This window comes from Sorex araneus, chromosome 8, assembly GCF_027595985.1.
Source record: "Sorex araneus isolate mSorAra2 chromosome 8, mSorAra2.pri, whole genome shotgun sequence".
In the NCBI taxonomy this organism is placed as follows: domain Eukaryota; kingdom Metazoa; phylum Chordata; class Mammalia; order Eulipotyphla; family Soricidae; genus Sorex; species Sorex araneus.
Genome location: NC_073309.1, coordinates 38,323,995 through 38,343,552, shown reverse-complemented (window position 1 = coordinate 38,343,552; position 19,558 = coordinate 38,323,995). Strand labels below are relative to the sequence as shown.

General features: G+C 46.3%; 1 protein-coding gene across 1 annotated transcript in view; it reads right to left on the bottom strand.

Moving 5' to 3' along the window:
* Window positions 1-19,558, bottom strand: part of WDR88 (WD repeat domain 88) — a 64,589-nt gene that overhangs the window by 38,855 nt on the left and 6,176 nt on the right. The window contains exon 2 of the mRNA XM_004600987.2: window positions 14,844-14,954. Coding sequence (XP_004601044.2) covers window positions 14,844-14,954 — 111 coding nt within the window. The remainder of the gene's footprint in view (window positions 1-14,843; window positions 14,955-19,558) is intronic.

The following is a 19,558-nucleotide window of genomic DNA, read 5'->3' as shown; positions in this document are numbered from 1 at the left end:
CAGGACTTTTCCTTGCCTCTCCAGAAATCTTGCCCGCCTGTCTACTAGCTACCCAGGCTGAACTGCAGGCACTGTTCTCATCCTCTACTCAACAGAGAAGAGCGGCAGAATCCAGTACATCTGTCAAGGCCTTTAAAAAATAATAAAGTTTAGGGGCTGGAGCGATAGCACAGCGGGTAGGGCGTTTGCCTTGCACGTGGCCAACCCAGGTTCTATTCCCAGCATCCCCTATGGTCCCCTGAGCACCGTCAGGAGTGATTCTTAAGTGCATGAGCCAGGAGTAACCCCTGTGCATCGCCGGGTGTGACCCCCCCAAAAAAAAGCAAAAAAAAATAATAATAAAGTTTACCTCCGAGATAAAGCCTTAACCCAGTACCACATGGTTCCCTAAGCACCACCGGGAGTGACCCCCCTCTTCCCCGGCCCCAAGCAAGGAGCCAGGATTCCTGAGCAGCGCCAGATCTGGCCCCTACCAAACAACAACAACAACAATAACAAAGTTTTATCCGTTTGGGCGTCAGAGGAATAGCTTAACATCTTTGCAAGCATGAGGTCCCGAGGTCAATCCCCCGTGCTGCCATGAGTCCCAAGTGTGGGCACTGCAGGGGATGGCCCCTGTGCATGCAAGCACCACATTCTAACATGTGACCCCTACCATGAATGCCATAATGTACCACAGCCATGCACAGGGAAGCCCCCCATGCCCTCGTCATCACAACTGCAGCAGGGAAGGGAGGGGGGAGGAATCAAGGTGAATACATGTAGGGCCAGAGCCGTGGTCCAGCAGGTAAGGTGTTCGTGTTACATGTGTTCAACCTGGGTTCAATCCCTGGCATCCCATATGGGCCCCTGAGGACTGCCAGGAGTGATTCCTGAGTGCAGAGCCAGGAGTGAGCCCTGAGCATTGCCAGGTGTGGCCCCCAACACAAAACAAAACAAAGATGGACAAATGCCAAGCAATTTAGGTCTCTCCTAAAGAAATCATCTGACAGGCCAAAGCAGTAGTTCAGTGGGTAAAGTGTTTGCCTTACATGCTGCCAAAACGGGTTTAATCCCTAGCACCGCCTATGAGAGTCCTGCCTAGAAGGTACCCCTGAGCGCAGAGCCAGGAATAAGCCCTGAGCACTGCTGGGTTGGCACAAAACAAATAACACTTTTTAAAAAAACATATATAACATTTTGGGATTCATTCCAAGGACCCCAACATAGTTCAAAATGGCATTTGCACTTCTCACAATGAGTATGCGCTACTCAGGATCTATAAACAATTCAAGGGTCCCCAAACAGATGAGTAGATAAAGAGATGGGTGCACAGACACACATGGGAAATTACGGAGGTATAATGAAATAGTGTCATTTGCCAATATGTACATGGACAAGAGGGTATCATGCTGAGTGAAGTCAGTCAGAAGGAGAGGGAGAGACAGAATGATCTCTCCCATGTGTGGAGTATAAAGATGAGTCTGGGGCCGGAGCGATAGCACAGCGGGTAGGGCGTTTGCCTTGCACGCGGCCGACCCGGGTTCGATCCCCGGCATCCCATATGGTCCCCCAAGCACTGCCAGGAGCAATTCCTGAGTGCAAAGCCAGGAATAATCCCTGAGCATTGCTGGGTGTGACCCAAAAAGCAAAAAAAAAAAAAATGAGTCTGAAGGGCCAGAGCAGATAGTCTGCCAGGAGTAATCCCTGAGCACAGAGCCAGGTGTGATCCCTGAATTCAGAGCCAGGACTAAGCCCTAAGCACCACAAGAAGTGGCCCAAACACCAAAAAATAGAGTAAATAAATAAAGAAGGCTTTGTGGAGGAATAACAAACGGCCAAAGCCAGCCAACTCTGAGCTTCAGCCCTACAGAAATGAGTTTTAGGGGAGTGGTTTTCCCAGGAGGCAGTCAACACTGGTGCTCTGCAGAAGCCCCCTCTCAACAGAACAACCCACAGGAAGAAACTGTCCCAGCCCAGGAACCCTATTGAAGCCCTCCCGTGCAAATGCCCCATGGGGAAGAACTTTCCTGCGAGCAAGCAAGGGACTGAATACTGACCCCGACCTCTGCTCATGCTTGGCTCCTCCCACGAGTGAGACCAGGGGTGGGTGCCAACGTAGCCTCCAGTAAACCCCCCCCTCCACAGCCCACAAGATCCACATCTTGTCCTCTTTTTGGGGAGGGACACACCCAGCGATGCACAGGGGTTACTCCTGGCTCTGCACTCAGGAATTACTCCTGGTGGTGCTTGGGGGACCATATGGGATGCCAGGGATCGAACCTGGGCTGGCCATATCCCAGGCAAAGGCCCTGCCCGCTGTACTATGGCTCTGGCCCCTCATCTTGGCCTCTTATACTGAACTTTCCCCGGGCAGCCTGGCTATCCCAACCACAATCAGCCTGGCACTCTAATCAACGCCCCCCCAACCCCCACAAAAGTAGCAGTGAGAAATAATAGAACCCTAAGGCATTCCCTGAATCAGTGCAAGAGGCTCTGCACAATTATACAGAAACACCAAATTGGAAGGAAATTTCCTTCATGGAAAGAAGAGCCACTACCCACAGACCTCCCCTAAGAGTCCTCCTGGCGGTGAGGTGGGGACGCTGATAGTCTATTGGAAAGAATCACCTCCAGAACTACCCCAGGCATGTGGGGAAATCTTGGATATTAACCTTTAGTGCTTTAGGCCTCATCAGTGAATTGCCTCCTCTCCTTCCCCCAGAGAAACTTACAATGCTCTTATAAGCATCCCTAATCCTCTGGTTTATCTTTAATCTTTCCTTTGTATTTTTATCTCTCATTGTCACAGTTCCCCAAGTCAGGGTTGGTTACTAATAAGTCAAACTTTCTGATAACTCTGGACTTTGTATTTTAGTGAATTACTTGCTTTTCTATAGCCTTTTCATATCTTACTATGGAGCAATAATCTCTGGTTAAACACAGAGAGACTATCAGTGCTTGCTCCTAATATTTGGGAGTTGATTGACTCTGAAATATATCTACTCCTGGGCATCTCTAATAATTACTTGACTCAGATGTCTGTTGTTGTAGTTCCTAATACACCCCAAAAGGGCTGTCTCACTGTGGGCCTTAGATGGGCCCAGGACATGTGGTTAAGTCACTCCAGCATCGAAATGGGACAGTTTAGAAAGCATAAAAGCACAGTCTTGATGCAAACCACATGACTTAAGAGACAGGACCCCTCTGGGAAAGGACAAGCTGACCCACCTGAGGATTCAGTCTGGGATTACAGTAAAAGCCTTGCTTGCCCTTGGAGCCCAGAGAACTAAGTTTTGGGTCTATATTCTTACTGCATTCATCCAAATAACTGCAAGTATTAAGAAGTAAACTTAATTGTTTAATATTTACTAGTAACAAGGGAAAGAGAAAAGCAATATAATGCCTGTCACCATCACTCCTGGACGAATCTCTCGATAGAGCCCCTGGGAGACAGAGTCTCCTTGAGTTAATCCCCCAAAAAGAATTGCCTTTATTGATTCATTTTACCTCTGTAAATGATCAATCACACCTACGTGCAGTGGAACCCCTCACCTGTTCTGTTAGTATGCTAACAGCTCCGCATTAAAAAGGCCTTTTTACCATCAGTCTGTGAGTCCTCTGTCTCTTTGTTCCTCTGCTGGGAAGTCCTGGGGAGGTGGTTCTCGGCCACTGAACACGTGAGTGCACACCCCCCCCCCCACACACACACATTTTGAACTCACAGGGAAACAGTGCACAACCCCACCATGAGGAGTGGATGAAGATAGGAGCCCTGACGCCTCAGCAAGAAATATCACATACATAATCTCTCTGATATTAAAATTCAGAGAGGAAGTGGTGAGGATGTAGAATGAGCTCAAAGAAATAGCAGAACAGACATCCAATAAAACTCAAGAGGAAATGAGAGCAGAAATAAGAAAACTACAAGCAGAAATGTCAGAGTTAAAAAAATCGCAAGTGAAAAGAAAAACTCAATGGAATCCCTTAACAATAGAGTAACAGCAGCTAAAAACAATCAGTGAGCTCAAAAGTGAGCTCAAATGAGAGGAAAAATTCCAGGCCACAGCAGAAGAGGGAAAAAGACCTCAAAATAAACCAATGGCAGGAAAGAAAACTGGAGGATGAATTCAAGAGGAACAACGTAAGAACCATGGGAGTCCCAGGGGGACAGGAAGGCAACCCCAAAGAGGAAGCCACAGTCAACAACATTGTTGCTGAAAAGTTCCCGGAGCTGGAGAACACAGGCGTCCAGCTCCAAGAAACCCAAATGAAAAGACTCCAAGACATATCCTAATCAGAATGATGAACACCAAAGACAGAGATCCAATACTGAAAGTGGCAAGATCAAAGAGGAAAATTATATACAAAGAAGCACCCCTAAGATTTATAGGGGTGAGAGAATGAGACCCTCCAGGCCTGAGGTCAATGGTGTGATATAGTAAAAAATTAAGTAATTAATTAAATTAATGAAATAAACGTTCCACCAAGAATACTTTATCCAGCCAGACTCTCATTCAGCTTTGAAGGGATGATACACAACTTCACAGATAAACCACAGTTCAGGAACTTCAGAGACTCAAAACCAATTTTGAAAGAAGAACTGAAAGGGCTACTAAAAGGCAAGATAAACCCCACAAACACACCAAACTTCTACAGAAAGATGGTACAAGACCCCATGACAATAACCTCTCTTAGTGCCAATGGTCTAAACACATCAGTTGAGATACAAGTGACAAAATGGATTAAATCTACATTAAATTGAATCCAATAGTCTGCTGCCTACAAGAAACACATTTTATAGAGAAAACACAGATTCAAAGACAAAAGCTAGAAAACAATTCTTCAAACAAACAACCCTCTCAAAAAGGCTAGGGCCATACTGGTATCCGGCAATATAGATTTCAAGCTGGAAGAAGTTGTAAGACATAGAGAAGATACTTTCTTAATAAAGCATATGTATACCAAGGGATATATACCTCATGAAGAAATCACACTCCTAAACATATATTCATCCAATGAGAGACCAGCAAAATACTTAAAACAACTGCTAATAGACTTCAAGGAGGACATTGGTAGCAACACAATAGTAGTTGGAGACTTCAACACTGCCTTGTCACTCCTTGACAGATTAGTAAGAATAAAACTCAGCAAAGAAACACTGGTTTTGAAGGAAGAAATAAAAGAAAGGGAGCTAGTGATAAAGAACTACAAGGCCTTTCATCTCCAAAAGCTAAATACATATTCTTCTCTAATGCACAAGGAACATTCTCCAAGACAGATCACATATTGGGCTGCAAAACATACTTCCATAAAATCAAAGAGGATAGAAATTGTATCAACATTCTTCTCAGACCATGATGCACGAAAAATAGAAGTTAATCACACAGAGAAATGGAGAATTAAATCAAACACCTGGAAATTAAATAGCTCAGTACTGAACAACCAGTGAACCAGAGAGGAAATTAAAGGGGAAATCAAAAGATTCCTGGAAACAAATGAAAATAAGGACAAGAACTACCGGAACTTGTGGGACACAGCAAAAGCAGTGTTAAGAGGAAACTATAGCTCTGCAAGTATTCATCAGTAAGGAAGAAAGAGCCCACATAAATAACTTGACTCCACAGCTGAAGATCTTGGAAAATGACCAACAAAAGGAGTCAAAACCAGGCATAAAGATAAAATACTAATAAAAGTTAGAGCAGAAATTAACAAGATGGAATCTCCAAAACCAACTCAAAAGATCAATGAAACAAAAAGCTGGTTCTTTGAAAAAAAATTAACAAGATCGATAAACCACTAACAAGACCTGCAGAGAAAGAGAGAGAGCACCCTAATAAACCGAATCAGAAATGAAAGGCGGAGGAGGGGAGAACATCACAACAGAAACCACAGAAATTCAAAGGATCAGGAGAGATTACTTTAAGAATCTTTATGCCATGAAACAGGAGAGCCTAGAAGAAATGAATAAATTCTTGGATTCTTATAATTCCCCCAAGGCTGAACCAAGAAGATTTGGAATACCTGAATAGACCTGTCACTATCAAGGAAATTAAAAGGCAACCTAAAGTCTTCCCCAAAACAAATCCCTGGCCCAGAGGGGCCTCCCTAATGAATTCTTTTAAACTTTTAAAGAGTACCTACTGCCAATCCTTTTCAAGCGTTTCCAGGATATAGAAGAACCATGCACTGTAGCACAGTCATCCCCATTGCTCATCGATTTGCTCGAGCGGGCACCAGTAACGTCTCCATTGTGAGACTTGTTACTGTTTTTGGCATATTGAATACGCCACAGGTAGCTTGCCAGGCTCTTCCATGCTTGAGGAATACTCTCAGTAGCTTGCCAGGCACTCTGAGAGGGACAGAGGAATCAAACCCGGGTCAGCCCTGTGCAAGGCAAACGCCTGATCCGCTGTGCTATTGTTCCAGCCCTGAAGAACCATAAACACTCCTAAATAGTTTCTATGAAACTAACATCACTAATACTAAAAGCTGATTATACAGAGAGAGAGAGAGAGAGAATTATAGGCCGATATCTCTGATGAACACAGATGCCAAGATCCTCAACAAAATTCTAGCAAATAAAATCCAATAACTCATCAAAAAGATTACATATCATGACCAAGTAGAATTCATCCCAGGGACACAAGTCAATCCACATAATACAATATATCAACAAAAGAAAAATATATAAATCATATGATCCTATCAATAGATGCAGAGAAAGCATCTGACAAGATCCAGCACCCATTCGTGATAAAAGTTCATGACAAAATGGGAGTTGAAGAAATCTTCCTCAATATAGTCCAAGCCAAATATTTACCACAAGCCCACAACAAAAGTCATGCTCACTGGGGAAAAACTTAAAGTCTTCTCTCTAAGATAAGGCATAAGACAAGGCTGCCCACTCTCGCCACTTCTATTCGAGATAGTACTGGAAGTACTTGCCATAGCAGCTAGGGTAGGAAAAGATATCAAGGGCATCTAGATAGGAAAGAAAGAAGTCAGGCGCTCACTATTTGCAGATGGCATGATACCATATTTAGAAAATCATAAAGACTCTACAAAAAGCTTCTAGAGAACTGGGATGAGAGTACAACAGACAGGGCATTTGCCTTGCAAGTGGTGGAACCAGGTTCAATCCCCAGCATCCCACATGGTCCCCCAGGCACTACCAGGAGTGCAGAGCCAGGAGTAACCTATAAGCATCACCAGATGTGGCCCCAAAACAAAGCAAAGTAGGGGCTGGAGTGATAGCACAGTGAGTAGGGCGTTTGCCTTGCACGCGGCCGACCCTGGTTCAATTCCCAGCATCCCACATGGTCCCCTGAGCACCGCCAGGAGTAGTTCCTGAGTGCAGAGCCAGGAATAACCCCTGTGCAACTCCAGGTGTGACCCAAAGAAGAAGAAAAAAACCAAAGCAAAGTAAAATTAAAAAGCTCCTAGAATTAACAAACTTGTAAAGTGGCAGGTTTACAAAATCAATATGCAAAAGTCCATGACTTTCCTATGTACAAATAATGAAAGAGAAGAGATTTAAAAAAATCCCATTCACAATTGTGCTTCAGAAAATTAAGTACCTGAAAATGAAAGAACTATACAAAGAAACCTGTAAAGCACTACTTCAAGAAATGAAAGAGGACATGATGAGAAAATAGAAACACATTCCCTACTTATGGATTGGGAGGACTATCATTAAAATGGCAGTACTCCTCAAAGCATTGTACAGATTCAATACAGTTTTTATTAGGCTACCCATGACTTTAAAAAAAAATAGATCAAACACTCATGAAATTCATATTGGAACAGAAAATATTATATGAATGAAACCCAATCATCTACAACTTTGTAACTGTGAATCTCACAGCGATTCAATAAAAGAAGAAAAAAATAAACAAATAAAATGAGGAAGCAACACGCTGCAGAGATGTCCTCAGACCCTGCGCCAGGCCATCTCATCCGGGGCACGGTGGGTCCCTCCACTTGTCCTAAAAGAGTCCCGGCAACCAAAAACCTCCAGAATCCAAATCACTTCCATCCTCACATCCCATCTTCACAGGCTCAGGACGGGCCTCATCCACGAGAATGAATCTGCTGAAAAACTCAAGCACATGGGTTTTGTGACTGAAGTCTCCAGGCTCTCACAGAGGCGGGAATGGGCGACCTTTCCCCGTCTCCCTGTTCTTCCCAGAGCCTGGCTGTCATGCCCATCAATTGCCTGTGGTGCCCTGTAAGCTCATTAACAGCCAGGATTTGGAGACTCACAAATAAATCCCAGAAGAGAAAGAGAGCGACACGCCACAGAGATGCCTCTGCATCCTAAAATCACCATGCAATTACAAATTTAACTCTAGCTGTATCACCCTATTTAAAAGTTTAGAATTCCAGGGCTGGAGCGATAGCACAGCGGGTAGGGTATTTGCCTTGCACGTGGCTGACCCAGGTTTGATTCCCAGCATCGCATATGGTCCCCCGAGCACGGCCAGGAGTGATTCCTGAGTGCATGAACCAGGAGTAACCCCTGTGCATTGCTGGGTGTGACCAAATATTTTTTTAAAATTTTAAAAAATAAAATAAAAGTTTAGAATTCCTGGAGTCCACAGCAGCAAATGTGGCTGCGCGACATCTCATACTCTGCCTCACTGATGTACCAAGAGTAGCACGCCACATTTGATGGAGTGTAACGTAGAAATGTTTCAGTATGGGAGACCCAGAGCGGCCACACACGAACGGCTCCTCTGCTCCTAAAAGACCATGATCCCAGAGGCATACTAACCACTTTAGGCACCCAGTGGCTTCTTACAGAAATGCCTCTAAACTGTGAACTGAGCTGCGACCCCAAGCCACCCCGGGAGGGGAAAGGTTTTTCTCTCTCGGCTTTTCCTTTCTGCTGTGGCAGCGACAACCACGTGGCGACTGCCATCTTATAGACCCCAGTAACCACAGGTACGAGCTTGCAGTGACATGACTGCTAGCAGAAATCTCTCTGGACTTAATTAATGAAATACCAGAAACCTACGTGCGACCTCATATACTCTTCATTCTCAGCAATGTGAAACAACTTATCAAATGATGCCTTTTCAGCAGGTTTGATTGTTGGGGGAAAATTCCAAATAATAATAGTGAGTTTTCTGTTGATAATATTGAATGTAATCAAAGTATATAGAGAGTAAAGTAAAGATCATTGGCCACACAAGTGGGGGGGATGGGAGGTATACTGGGATTCTTGGTGGTGGAACATGTGCACTGGTGAAGGGATGGGGGTTTGATCATTGTATGACTGAGACTTAAACCTGAAAGCTTTGTAACTTTGTTCATGATGATTCAATAAAAAAAAGATAATAATAAAAAAAAGAAAAAAAGAAATGTTTCAATATGTGTGTGTCTGTGTCTGTGTGTGTGCCCGTGCTCGTACGTGTGTCTGTGTGTCTGTGTGTATTAGCACTTGAGGGGCAACTGTAATAACATGCTAATAATCTCTTATACAAGGGCTTAATGGTTCCAGGGTGAGATACAACTCTCTTCACGCACTTTCCTCTAAGGAAATCTTTTTTTGATCATTTTTAGCAGATTATTCAGAACAAGCAACACAAAATAACTTATTTAGCACGTGCTCTGGGGGCAGGTTTGGGAGGTGGTGGGATGGTGTAAAGGTGTCGGGATTGGTGTTGGAATATAGAATGCAATAAATTATTGTGAACAACTTTTAAGAAATAAAATTTAATTAAGAAAGAAAGAAAATGGGGGCTGGAGTGATAGCACAGCGGGTAGGGCATTTGCCTTGCACGTGGCCGACCCGGGTTCAAATCCCAGCATCCCATATGGTCCCCTGAGCACCGCCAGGGGTGATTCCTGAGTGCAGAGCCAGGAGTAACCCCTGTGCATCGCCGGGTGTGACCCAAAAAGCAAAAAAAAAAACACAAAAAAAAAGAAAGAAAATGAGTTTTAGCCGGTGGCGTGAGAGGGGACCTGAGACCCTGGGGGAGGGACACTGGCCTGCCCGTGTGGATTTGGAGCAGCTAGAGCATCAGGTGACCGATACTCTAGTATCAGCAGTCCTATAAATCACCGTGCCTAAGTAAAAATTAACTTTAAAAATAAATAAAATCCAGGTCATCATAAAACATAAAGAAATTTATTCTAGAACACGTTTAAAATGATGTCTGCAAGTCCCAAATTCATCTCCAGACTCCATAAGGATTGGGTCACAGCCCACAGCTGAATCCGCTAGGCTCTAGATAGAGAACCACCCCAAGCTGAGAACAAATAACCTTCTAGGTGGGCCTGAAGGCCCTGCAGGAGGCCCAGGTGTCCAGCAGCTAGCGGGTTCAGGACTCTACAGTGACACCTTCTGGCCACAAAAAGGAACCTTGGCCACAGCTGGCCCCGGGCTCTGGATGTGACCCCTTTGGCACAGACCCACAGCAATAGACACCAGATGGGAACCGTGTCGCCCGAGGCCCAGGGACTGTCTCCACTGTGTGCTAAGTGATTCTAGAAACAAGTGCGCCATTGGCTAGGGGTGCGGAAAGGTAAGCAGAGGGGGACGGGTTGGGGGGGGCGGGGCTGCCCCATCACTGGGCATTTGGAAACAGGAACTCCTCTGGGAGGACATAGGTAACTTGAGGGACGATGCCAGCCAGACCAGAATGAGCAGAGAGGACAAAGAAAGGCCTGAGAACTGGCTGGAAAAAAAAATAAGGGAAATGCAGTAATATTTCCAGTCTAGGTTCCAGTGGTTACATAAACATCATTTCGGGGTTCCAGGTATGTGAAAGTGAGTATAATGTATTGGACAAGAAAAAATAATTCACCCCAATATCTTCATAGTGGTTCACTCTGGGACTTCGGCTCAATGAGCTTTATACTGCCTTTGGGAGGTGAGAAAAGTTATTTATTGGGGCTGGAGCGATAGCACAGTGGGTAGGGCGTTTGCCTTGCACACGGCTGTCCCCAGTTCAATTCCCAGCATCCCATATGATCCCCCGAGCACTGCCAGGAGTAATTCCTGAGTCCACCGGGTGTGATCCAAAAAGAAAAAAAAAGTTATTTATCACATGACTTGAAGGATGTGCTAATATATTCGGTAGAGGGAGATTGGGCATGTTTCATGGAGGGGGGCACACGTGGTGGCACTTAGGGGCTATTTCAAGCTCTGTGCTCAGGGATTGAACTGGGAATGACCACATGCATGACTCTCTCGGTAGCTTGCCAGGCTCTCGGAGTGGAAGGATAAAAAATTTATTTCCGTAAGGGGGAGAAATGTGAAAATTGTATCTCACCATGGGGGCGTTCCTTATCTGAGGTTTTACTAAGCTGCTGTAGCGAGTTAAGCCTTCTGTGTTAAGGTTTTTGTTAGTCGACACTGGTGGGCTTCTGTGTTACATCCCATCCAGTCTGTTCTGCTACTACTAGGATGTCAGTCTTGTAGAATTTGGAGATGTTGTGCAGCCGCACTCCAGAAAATCCAGACTATTTTTTTTTATTTATTATTATTATTTTTTTTGCTTTTTGGGTCACACCCAGTGATGCTCAAGGGTTACTCCTGGCTTTGCACTCAGGAGTTACTCCTGGCGGTGCTTGGGGGACCATATGGGATGCCAGGGATTGAACCCGGGTCGGCCGCATGCAAGGCAAACGCCCTACCCGTTGTGCTATCGCTCCGGCCCCAAATCCAGACTATTTAACTGGACAGTTAAATATGTCACTGGGATTGACTGCTGGGTCTTCAGGAAGTACGGGGAGGTCAGGGGTGGTCATCCACCCTGACCCTGGGAAGGCCTGGAGTGTTCAGCCACAAAGACCCAATGTCTGGAATTTGGGGCAGATTAGCTTCTCTGAGGCAATGCGGTCTGGCCAGAGGTATGATGGTGACTTTGAGCCCCCCCCCAATTTTTAAAATAAAATTTGCCCCTACTAATAAAAAAGCATGAGTCAAATGTTTCAGTATGGAGTAGGGTTAAAAGGAGGGCTAGTACCCGAGCAGCTCTTGGCAGAAATGCCTCCAGACCTAATTATTAAAATTTTAGAATTCCAAGCTTGCACTGTTATGCGACATCATATGCTATTCATAACCAGCAATAGAAAACAAATTGCCTAATGTTGCCTTTTTGGCAGGTCTGAGTGTTGGGGAAAAATCCCAAACAATAATGGTGGGTCTGGTGTCGAAATATTGAATGTAATCAAAGTAAGGAGAGAGTGATGTGGAAATTATCTGCCACACAGGTGGGGTGGGGGGTGGGATGGGGGATATAGTGGGGTTTTTGGTGGTGGAAAATGTGCACTGGTGAAGGGATGGGTGTTTGATCATTGTCTGACCGAGACTCAAACATGAAAGCTTTAAAATACAGGGGAAGGTAGTGACTGGGGCTAAATGGAACAAGATTATCCATAAGTTACCCTTGAAGATTATTATTGAATCAATTTTTATTAAGTGTAGTATGTACTTGGGAGTTTAATAGAATATTTACTCTATTTTTGTATATATCTGAAATTTTCTACAATTAAAATTTAAAACTCTGAATATTTACTCTATTTTTGCATATATCTGAAATTTTCTACAATTAAAATTTAAAACTCTGATAAAAAAAAAAAGAAAGAAAGGAGGGCCAGAGAGGGAAATGATATGCTGGAGGGAGGCAGAAGAGGCACAGGAAATGCTCTGGCCCAGACACCAGCTAAGGGACCAGCCCAGACACCTGCCTGATGGGCTGGTTTTTTTTTTTTCTTTCTGGGTCACACCTGGCAATGCTCAGGGGTTACTCCTGGCTCTGTACTCAGGAATTACTCCTGGTGGTGCTCAGGGCACCACATGGGATGCTGGGAATCGAACCTGGGTCAGTCGCGTGCAAGGCAAACACCCTACCCACTGTGTTATGGGTCCAGCCCCTGATGGGCTGTTCTGACACACGTGGTCAGAGTTCCTCATGGCCCTGTGCTCATGAGCGAATGAGGGGAAGTGCCCGCAGCAGAGCACCGCCCGGACAGGGGAGCTCGTGGGGGTTAGGGGCACCAGGGGGCCCTGGGGAAGGGGCGGCTGCAGAAGGAGCGAGCTGAGAGGGGCTGGGACGCCGGCAGGTGCTGAGGATCCGAGAACAGCTCTCTTGGGGTGCAGAAAAGGGAGGCTCATAGGAGGCTACCCTGGGCGGGCAGAGATGAGGCCAGGAGGCAAGGGAAGGGGGTTCAGGGGAGCAAGGATGCCTCCGTGGGTAGCTCTAATCTTGGGACAACTGGGGCACAAGCAAGCCTGACCCTTCCAGAGACGAGAATCCCTTGGTCGGCACAGACAAAAATCTACTGAGTCAGGAGGTCCCAGAGGTGCCCGGCACCTGCAAATGTCCTTCTCCCTGCCCTGGGTAACAACCATCACAAGGACCCCAGCTCCGAGGGCTTCTCGGCATCCCCGAGGGTGGGATGAGGGCCCAAGACTCGCATCGAAGTCAGAAGCTTCCCCAACCTCCCAGGGGTAAGGTCCAAGGAAAGCACGAAGAGCTGAGACGGGATGGGCCCCAGCACGTGGCTGCCCGGCAGGCAAAGGGAGGTCCTGGATTCCCCCCCCCCCCCAGAAGGCCCAGGATCCCACAGCTGGTGGTCCCAAACTCAGGGCCTCGGGGCAGAGAGAGCGTAGAGCAGGCCTGGCGCCTCCCGTGCTCCCTGGCACTCCACACGGTCTCCCAGACGCCACCAGGAGTGACCCCTGAGCATGGCCGGGTGTGGCCCCCACACAAAACAAACAAAAGACAAAAAGTGGTTCTGCCTAGACCCAGGCGCTCTCCCCACCTGAGCACCTGGGCCCTGGCCCCACAGGACTGAGCTCTCTCCCGGGGGGCCAGAGGAGCAGCGGTGGGTTCTGCCCGAAGGTGGCCTGGAGGTCTGGACTCTGCTTGGACCCTACTTGGGCCTCGGTGAGCACTGGGCCTGGCCGCACCTAATCTGGGGCGCAGATCCCAGTGAGCCCCCTCCCCTGGCCACATGGAGTTTGGCGCTCCTGGTGCACGAGCACTGGGCAGTGGGGTGCTCACGGCAAAAGGGGCGCGGCCAGCAAGGCCGACTGAGAGTTTGGGTCCCGTACACCGCAGGCAGGGGGGTTGCACCTGTGTGTGATCCCACCACAATGCCGGCGGGCCTGGGTATGTGTGCGTGTATGTGTGTGTGTGTGTGTTTATGTGTGTGTGTGTGTGTGTGTACGTGGGTATGGAGGTGTGGGGGGGTATGTGTGGGTGTGTACATGGGTGTGGTGTGTGCATGTGTATGCGTGGGTGTGTGTGAGTCTGAGCATGGGTGTGTGCAGTGTATATGTGTGTGTGTATAGATCTGAGGTTGTGGATTTGTGTGGGCATGTGGGTGTGGGGGATGTGGGTCGTGCATGGGTGCATGTGACTGTGTGTGGATGTATGTGGGTGTGCATGGGTGTGTGAGTGGGTATGAGGATGTTGAGGTATGTACGTGTGGGTGTTCGTGCATGTGTGTGGTTATGTACGTGTGTGTGCACATGGGTGTGTTTGGTGGTATGGGTGTGTGTGTGTACGAGTATGTGTGGGTGTGTATGTAAGTGTGGGGGTATGGGGATGTGTTCGTGTGTTCGTGTGTACGTGTGTGCATGGGTGGGGTGAATGTGTGGGTCTGGGGTTGCGGGGGTGTAGGGGTGTGTGTGGATGTGGGTTATATAGGTGTGGGGGGTTGCGTGGATTTGTGTGTGTATGAGGGGTGTGGATGTGTGTGGATGTGCATGGGGGTGGGAGTGGGGGTGAGGGGGTGGGGGTATGTGGAGGGTATGCATAGGGGTGTGTGTGTGTGTGTGTGTGTGTGTGTGTGTGTGTGTGTGTGAAGGGAAATGAGTGTAGGACTAGTTCGGTCCCACCTACCCACAGCTTCACGGAGCAGTCATAGGAGCTACTGAGCACTTTGGTGTCATCTACACAGAAGTGACAGGAGCTCACCAGATGCTGGTGCCCCTTTAGGATTTTAAATGGAATCTGGAAGAGAGAGAGAATAGAATAAAATCAGCAGGTCACAGAACACGGGTCAATTTTACTTTTAATTGTATTTCTACACATTTGCTATGAACAATCTAAAAGCAGTGGGAAAAATTCTCTCTCTCTCTCTCTCTCTCTCTCTCTCTCTCTCTCTCTCTATCTCTCTCTCTCTGCCACACCTAACCATCCTCAGGGCTTCCTCCTGGTTCTGCCCTCAGGGATTACTCCTAGCAGGCTCACGGGACCACATGCGGTGCTAGGGATTGAACTGGGTCAGCCACATGCAAGGCAAGCACCCTGCCTGCTTTTCTCTTGCCCTAACTCAGAGAAAAACACCATACTTACAAAAGTCAAAAGAACACAGAGCAACAGGTGGGGGTAGACCAAAGTGCTGACATACCCACATTGCATGGGAAGTCCCGAGTTCAACTCCCAGAGAACCACGTGATCCCCTGAGTTCTACAGATGTGGTTCTGATGAGCCCCCACGCCACAAGCACCGAACCTCTAGGACCAAAAGTCACCAAGTGTTGCCTGCAGTGGCCCCTGGGCCTTCAAGCAGTACTGGGGAACTCCCTTTCCCACAGAAATAGAAATAAACTTAGAGAAGGTGTAAAACTTACACACTGAAAAGTGTGAAACCTTTTGAGAAACCTAAATAAATAGGACGCATGTGCATCCTGGGATTGGCAGAGCTGATGTGACCACACCCCCCAAAAACATCTACAGGCCCAATACCACCCTGTCCAAGTCCCCTGGGACTTTTCAGAAATGGACAGACTGATTCAAAAACTCACACTCGGGGCTGGAGCAACAGCACAGCGGGGAGGGCGTTTGCCTTGCACGCAGCTGACCCGGGTTCAATCCCTGGCATCCCATATGGTCCCCTGAGCACAGCCAGGAGTAATTCCTGAGTAGTCACCAGATGTGGCCCAAAAAGAAAAACAACACCACCACCACGAACAACCCCCCCCCCAAAAAAAGAAAACCATACCATACTCGGGAATCCAGAAAAAACAAAAGATATGATTCTAATTTCAAATGTGCAACATAGAGACGATCATGAGACAAGATTAACATGATGATAACAGATACAGTGCTAGAGCAATGGGGTGGAACAGAGAAGAAAAGAGAAAGAAGCATTTGAGCTGGAGAGATAGCACAGCCGGTAGGGTGTTTAGATAGCATAACTGGTAGGGTGTTTGCCTTGCACACGGTCCACCATGGTTTGATCTCTGGCATCCCATATGGTCCCCTGAGCACTGCCAGGAGTGATTCCTGAGTGCGAAGCCAGAAGTAACCCCTGAGCATCGCTAAGAACCACCCCCACCAAAGAAGAAGAAGAAGAAGAAGAAGAAGAAGAAGAAGAAGAAGAAGAAGAAGAAGAAGAAGAAGAAGGAGGAGGAGGAGGAGGAGGAGGAGGAGGAGGAGGAGGAGGAGGAGGAGGAGGAGGAGGAGGAGGAGGAGGAGGAGGAGGAGGAGGAGGAGGAGGAGAAGAAGGAGAAGAAGGAGAAGAAGGAGAAGAAGGAGAAGAAGGAGAAGAAGGAGAAGAAGAAGAAGAAGAAGAAGAAGAAGAAGAAGAAGAAGAAGAAGAAGAAGAAGAAGAAGAAGAAGAAGAAGAAGAAGAAGAAGAAGAAGAAGAAGAAGAAGAAGAAGAAGAAGAAGAAGAAGAAGAAGAAGAAGAAGAAGAAGAAGAAGAAGAAGAAGAAGAAGAAGAAGAAGAAGAAGAAGAAGAAGAAGAAGAAGAAGAAGATGATTATTTTGAGATTTGGGGCAAGAATGCTAAGGTCTTTAAATAGGGACATTAGTCTTTTCCACAAATTTGGCTAGTACCAGCAACCCTCCATGCACAAAGAAATGCAGTGGGACCCTTACCTCAGAGGCATACAAAAGTTAAAAAAAAAAAACTGGATCAAACACCTCATTGTGAGAGCTAATGTTACAAAAATCCAAGAAGAAAACAGATGTAGGGCCAGAGGGACGAGATCACGGATAAGGCCCTGCTGGCTGTGCAGGAGACAGACATGGTTTTGATCCTTGGCACTGTATATGGTCCCCTGAGCACCCCCATGAGTGACCTCTGAGAGCAGAGACAAGCGTCCTGCCCTCAGTCATCATAGGCCCATCGAGATAACATAGGAGAGGGCCCCAGTCCAGTCCCAGAACCACACGACCCCCAGAATCACCAGGTGGAGGCCTGGCGGCCCTGGCAGCTTCTCATCAACAGAAACAGACCCACATAAATACACTCCACGGCTCTTCAACAAAGGAAGATGGCAACATAATCAAGTAAGCACAGAATTGTGGGCTTCCTCGCCCCATCTCCCTAGTTTACCAGTAGCTTGGCAGTCACACCCACAAACTGCCCCTGGCACCATATGATCTCATCAACGTCTATGATCCAGAGACTCGGGAACAAAGCTCCTGGAAGAGAGCGCCATAGAACATCCTGACCCCATGCCAAGCTGCCTTCACCCTGGGGGAACTAGAAGGGAGTTGGGTGAGTTTCCCTCCCCACCCCGACAGAGCCCTGGCAGCCAAAAACTTCCAGAAACCGGTCGCCACCATGCTCACGGCCGCTTTCCACAGGCTTGGATGAGTCTCACTCATGAGTGAATCTGCTGTACAGTCATTCAGAATCTTAGAATTCCTGGATTCTCATACTCTACACCACTGATGTACCAGCACACACAAGGGCCGAATGGCTCCAGGATGAAATACAACAATCTTCACACACTTTCCTCTAAGGAAACTTTATTGCGCCATTTTTAATGGATTATTCATAGCAAGCAATACAAAATTAATTGTTTCAGTTCTGCTTTGGGGGTCATGGTTTGGAATTTGGGGTGGAAACATTCTAAATACCGTGGTGGGAAGGTGCAATGGTGGTGGGGTTGGTGTTTGAAAATGTAACAAATTATTGTGAATAAAATTTTAAAGAATGTTTTAATCCTCAAATTCCAAATTAGGAATTTAGCTTTTATAAATTCCCAAGCCAGGGGCTGGAGTGACAGCACAGCGAGTAGGGCGTTTGCCTTGCACACGGCCAACCCAGGTTCGAATCCAGCATCCCATATGGTCCCCTGAGCACCGCCAGGAGTAATTCCTGAGTGAAGAGCCAGGAGTAACCCCTGTGCATCGCCGGGTGTGACCCAAAAAAAAAGAAAAAAGAAAAAAAAATTCCCAAGCCATAGAGATTTGGAGTGGTTGTCCTTTAAGCTGTTGGTATAGCATGTGGCTTCTTAATCTGTGGGTCACAACCCATAGGGGAGTATATAACTGAATGGGGGAGGTATTGTGTAAAAATATTAAAATTTTATTTTAGAATAAATTCCTTTACTATTAAAAAAAAAAGTAAGCACAGAGTCTTTTCACCAATATCCCTGGAGCAACTGAGCATTTATGAGCTTAAAAAAATGTTGGTGGGTTAGGAGGGTGTGGGAATCTAGACAAAGGCCTTTACTCTTCATAAAAGAAAATTGCAATGGGCCCAGGAACGTGGCTCTTTAGCATAAGAGCAAATATCTCACATGTTCGAAGCCTCAGGTTTGATCCCAACACTATGCCAAAAAAATATATATATTTTTTGTACTCAAAATTGATCATAGACCTAAATGTAAAGCACAAATTTATAAAATTACTAGAGAATAACAGAGAAGAAAATCTAAATAATCTTATTTATGGCAATTGTCCTGTAGGTACACTCCAAAGGGGGGGGGGAAAGATTCGTGAAAGAATTAATAAGCTTCATTTCATTAAAATTTTTTTTAAAAATACTTATCTGATGGGGCTGGAATGATAGCACAGCGGGTAGAGCGTTTGCCTTGCATGCGGCCGACCCAGGTTCAATTCCCAGCATCCCATATGGTCCCCTGAGCATTGCCAGGAGTAATTCCTGAGTGCAGAACCAGGAGTGACTCCTGTGCATTGCCGGGTGTGACCCAAAAAGAAAAAAAAATAATAATACTTATCTGAAAAAGAAAAGTTGAAGACTGGAGGCTGGAGGGATAGTATAGGGCTTAAAGTACTTCCTCTGTGTGCTGCTGACCGGGGTTTGGGCCCTCACATCCGTTTTCCTGAGCACCACCAGAAGTGATCCCTGAGAAATGAACTCTTTTGTTGTTGGTGGGAATGCCAACGTGGTCCAGCCTTTTTGGAAAACAATATGGGCATTCCTTAAAAATTAGAAATTGAGCTTCCATATGACCCCGCAATACCACTTCTGGGAATATATCCCAAGGGTGCAAAAAAAAAAAAGCATAGTAGAAATGACATCTGCCCCTGTATGTTCATTGCAGCATTATTCACAATAGCCAGAATCTGGAAACAACCCGAATGTCCTAGAACAGACAACTGGTTAAAGAAGCTTTGGTATATCTACATAATGGAATACTATGCAGCGGTTAGGAAAGATGAAGTCATGAAATTCGCTTATATGTGGATGGTCATGGAGAGTATCATGTCAAGTGAAATGAGTCAGAAAGAGAGGGACAGACATAGAATGACTGCAGTCATTTGTGGAATATAAAATAACATAATATGAGACTGACACCCAAGGACAGTAGACACAAGGGCCTGGAAGATTGCTCCACAGTTGGAAGCCTG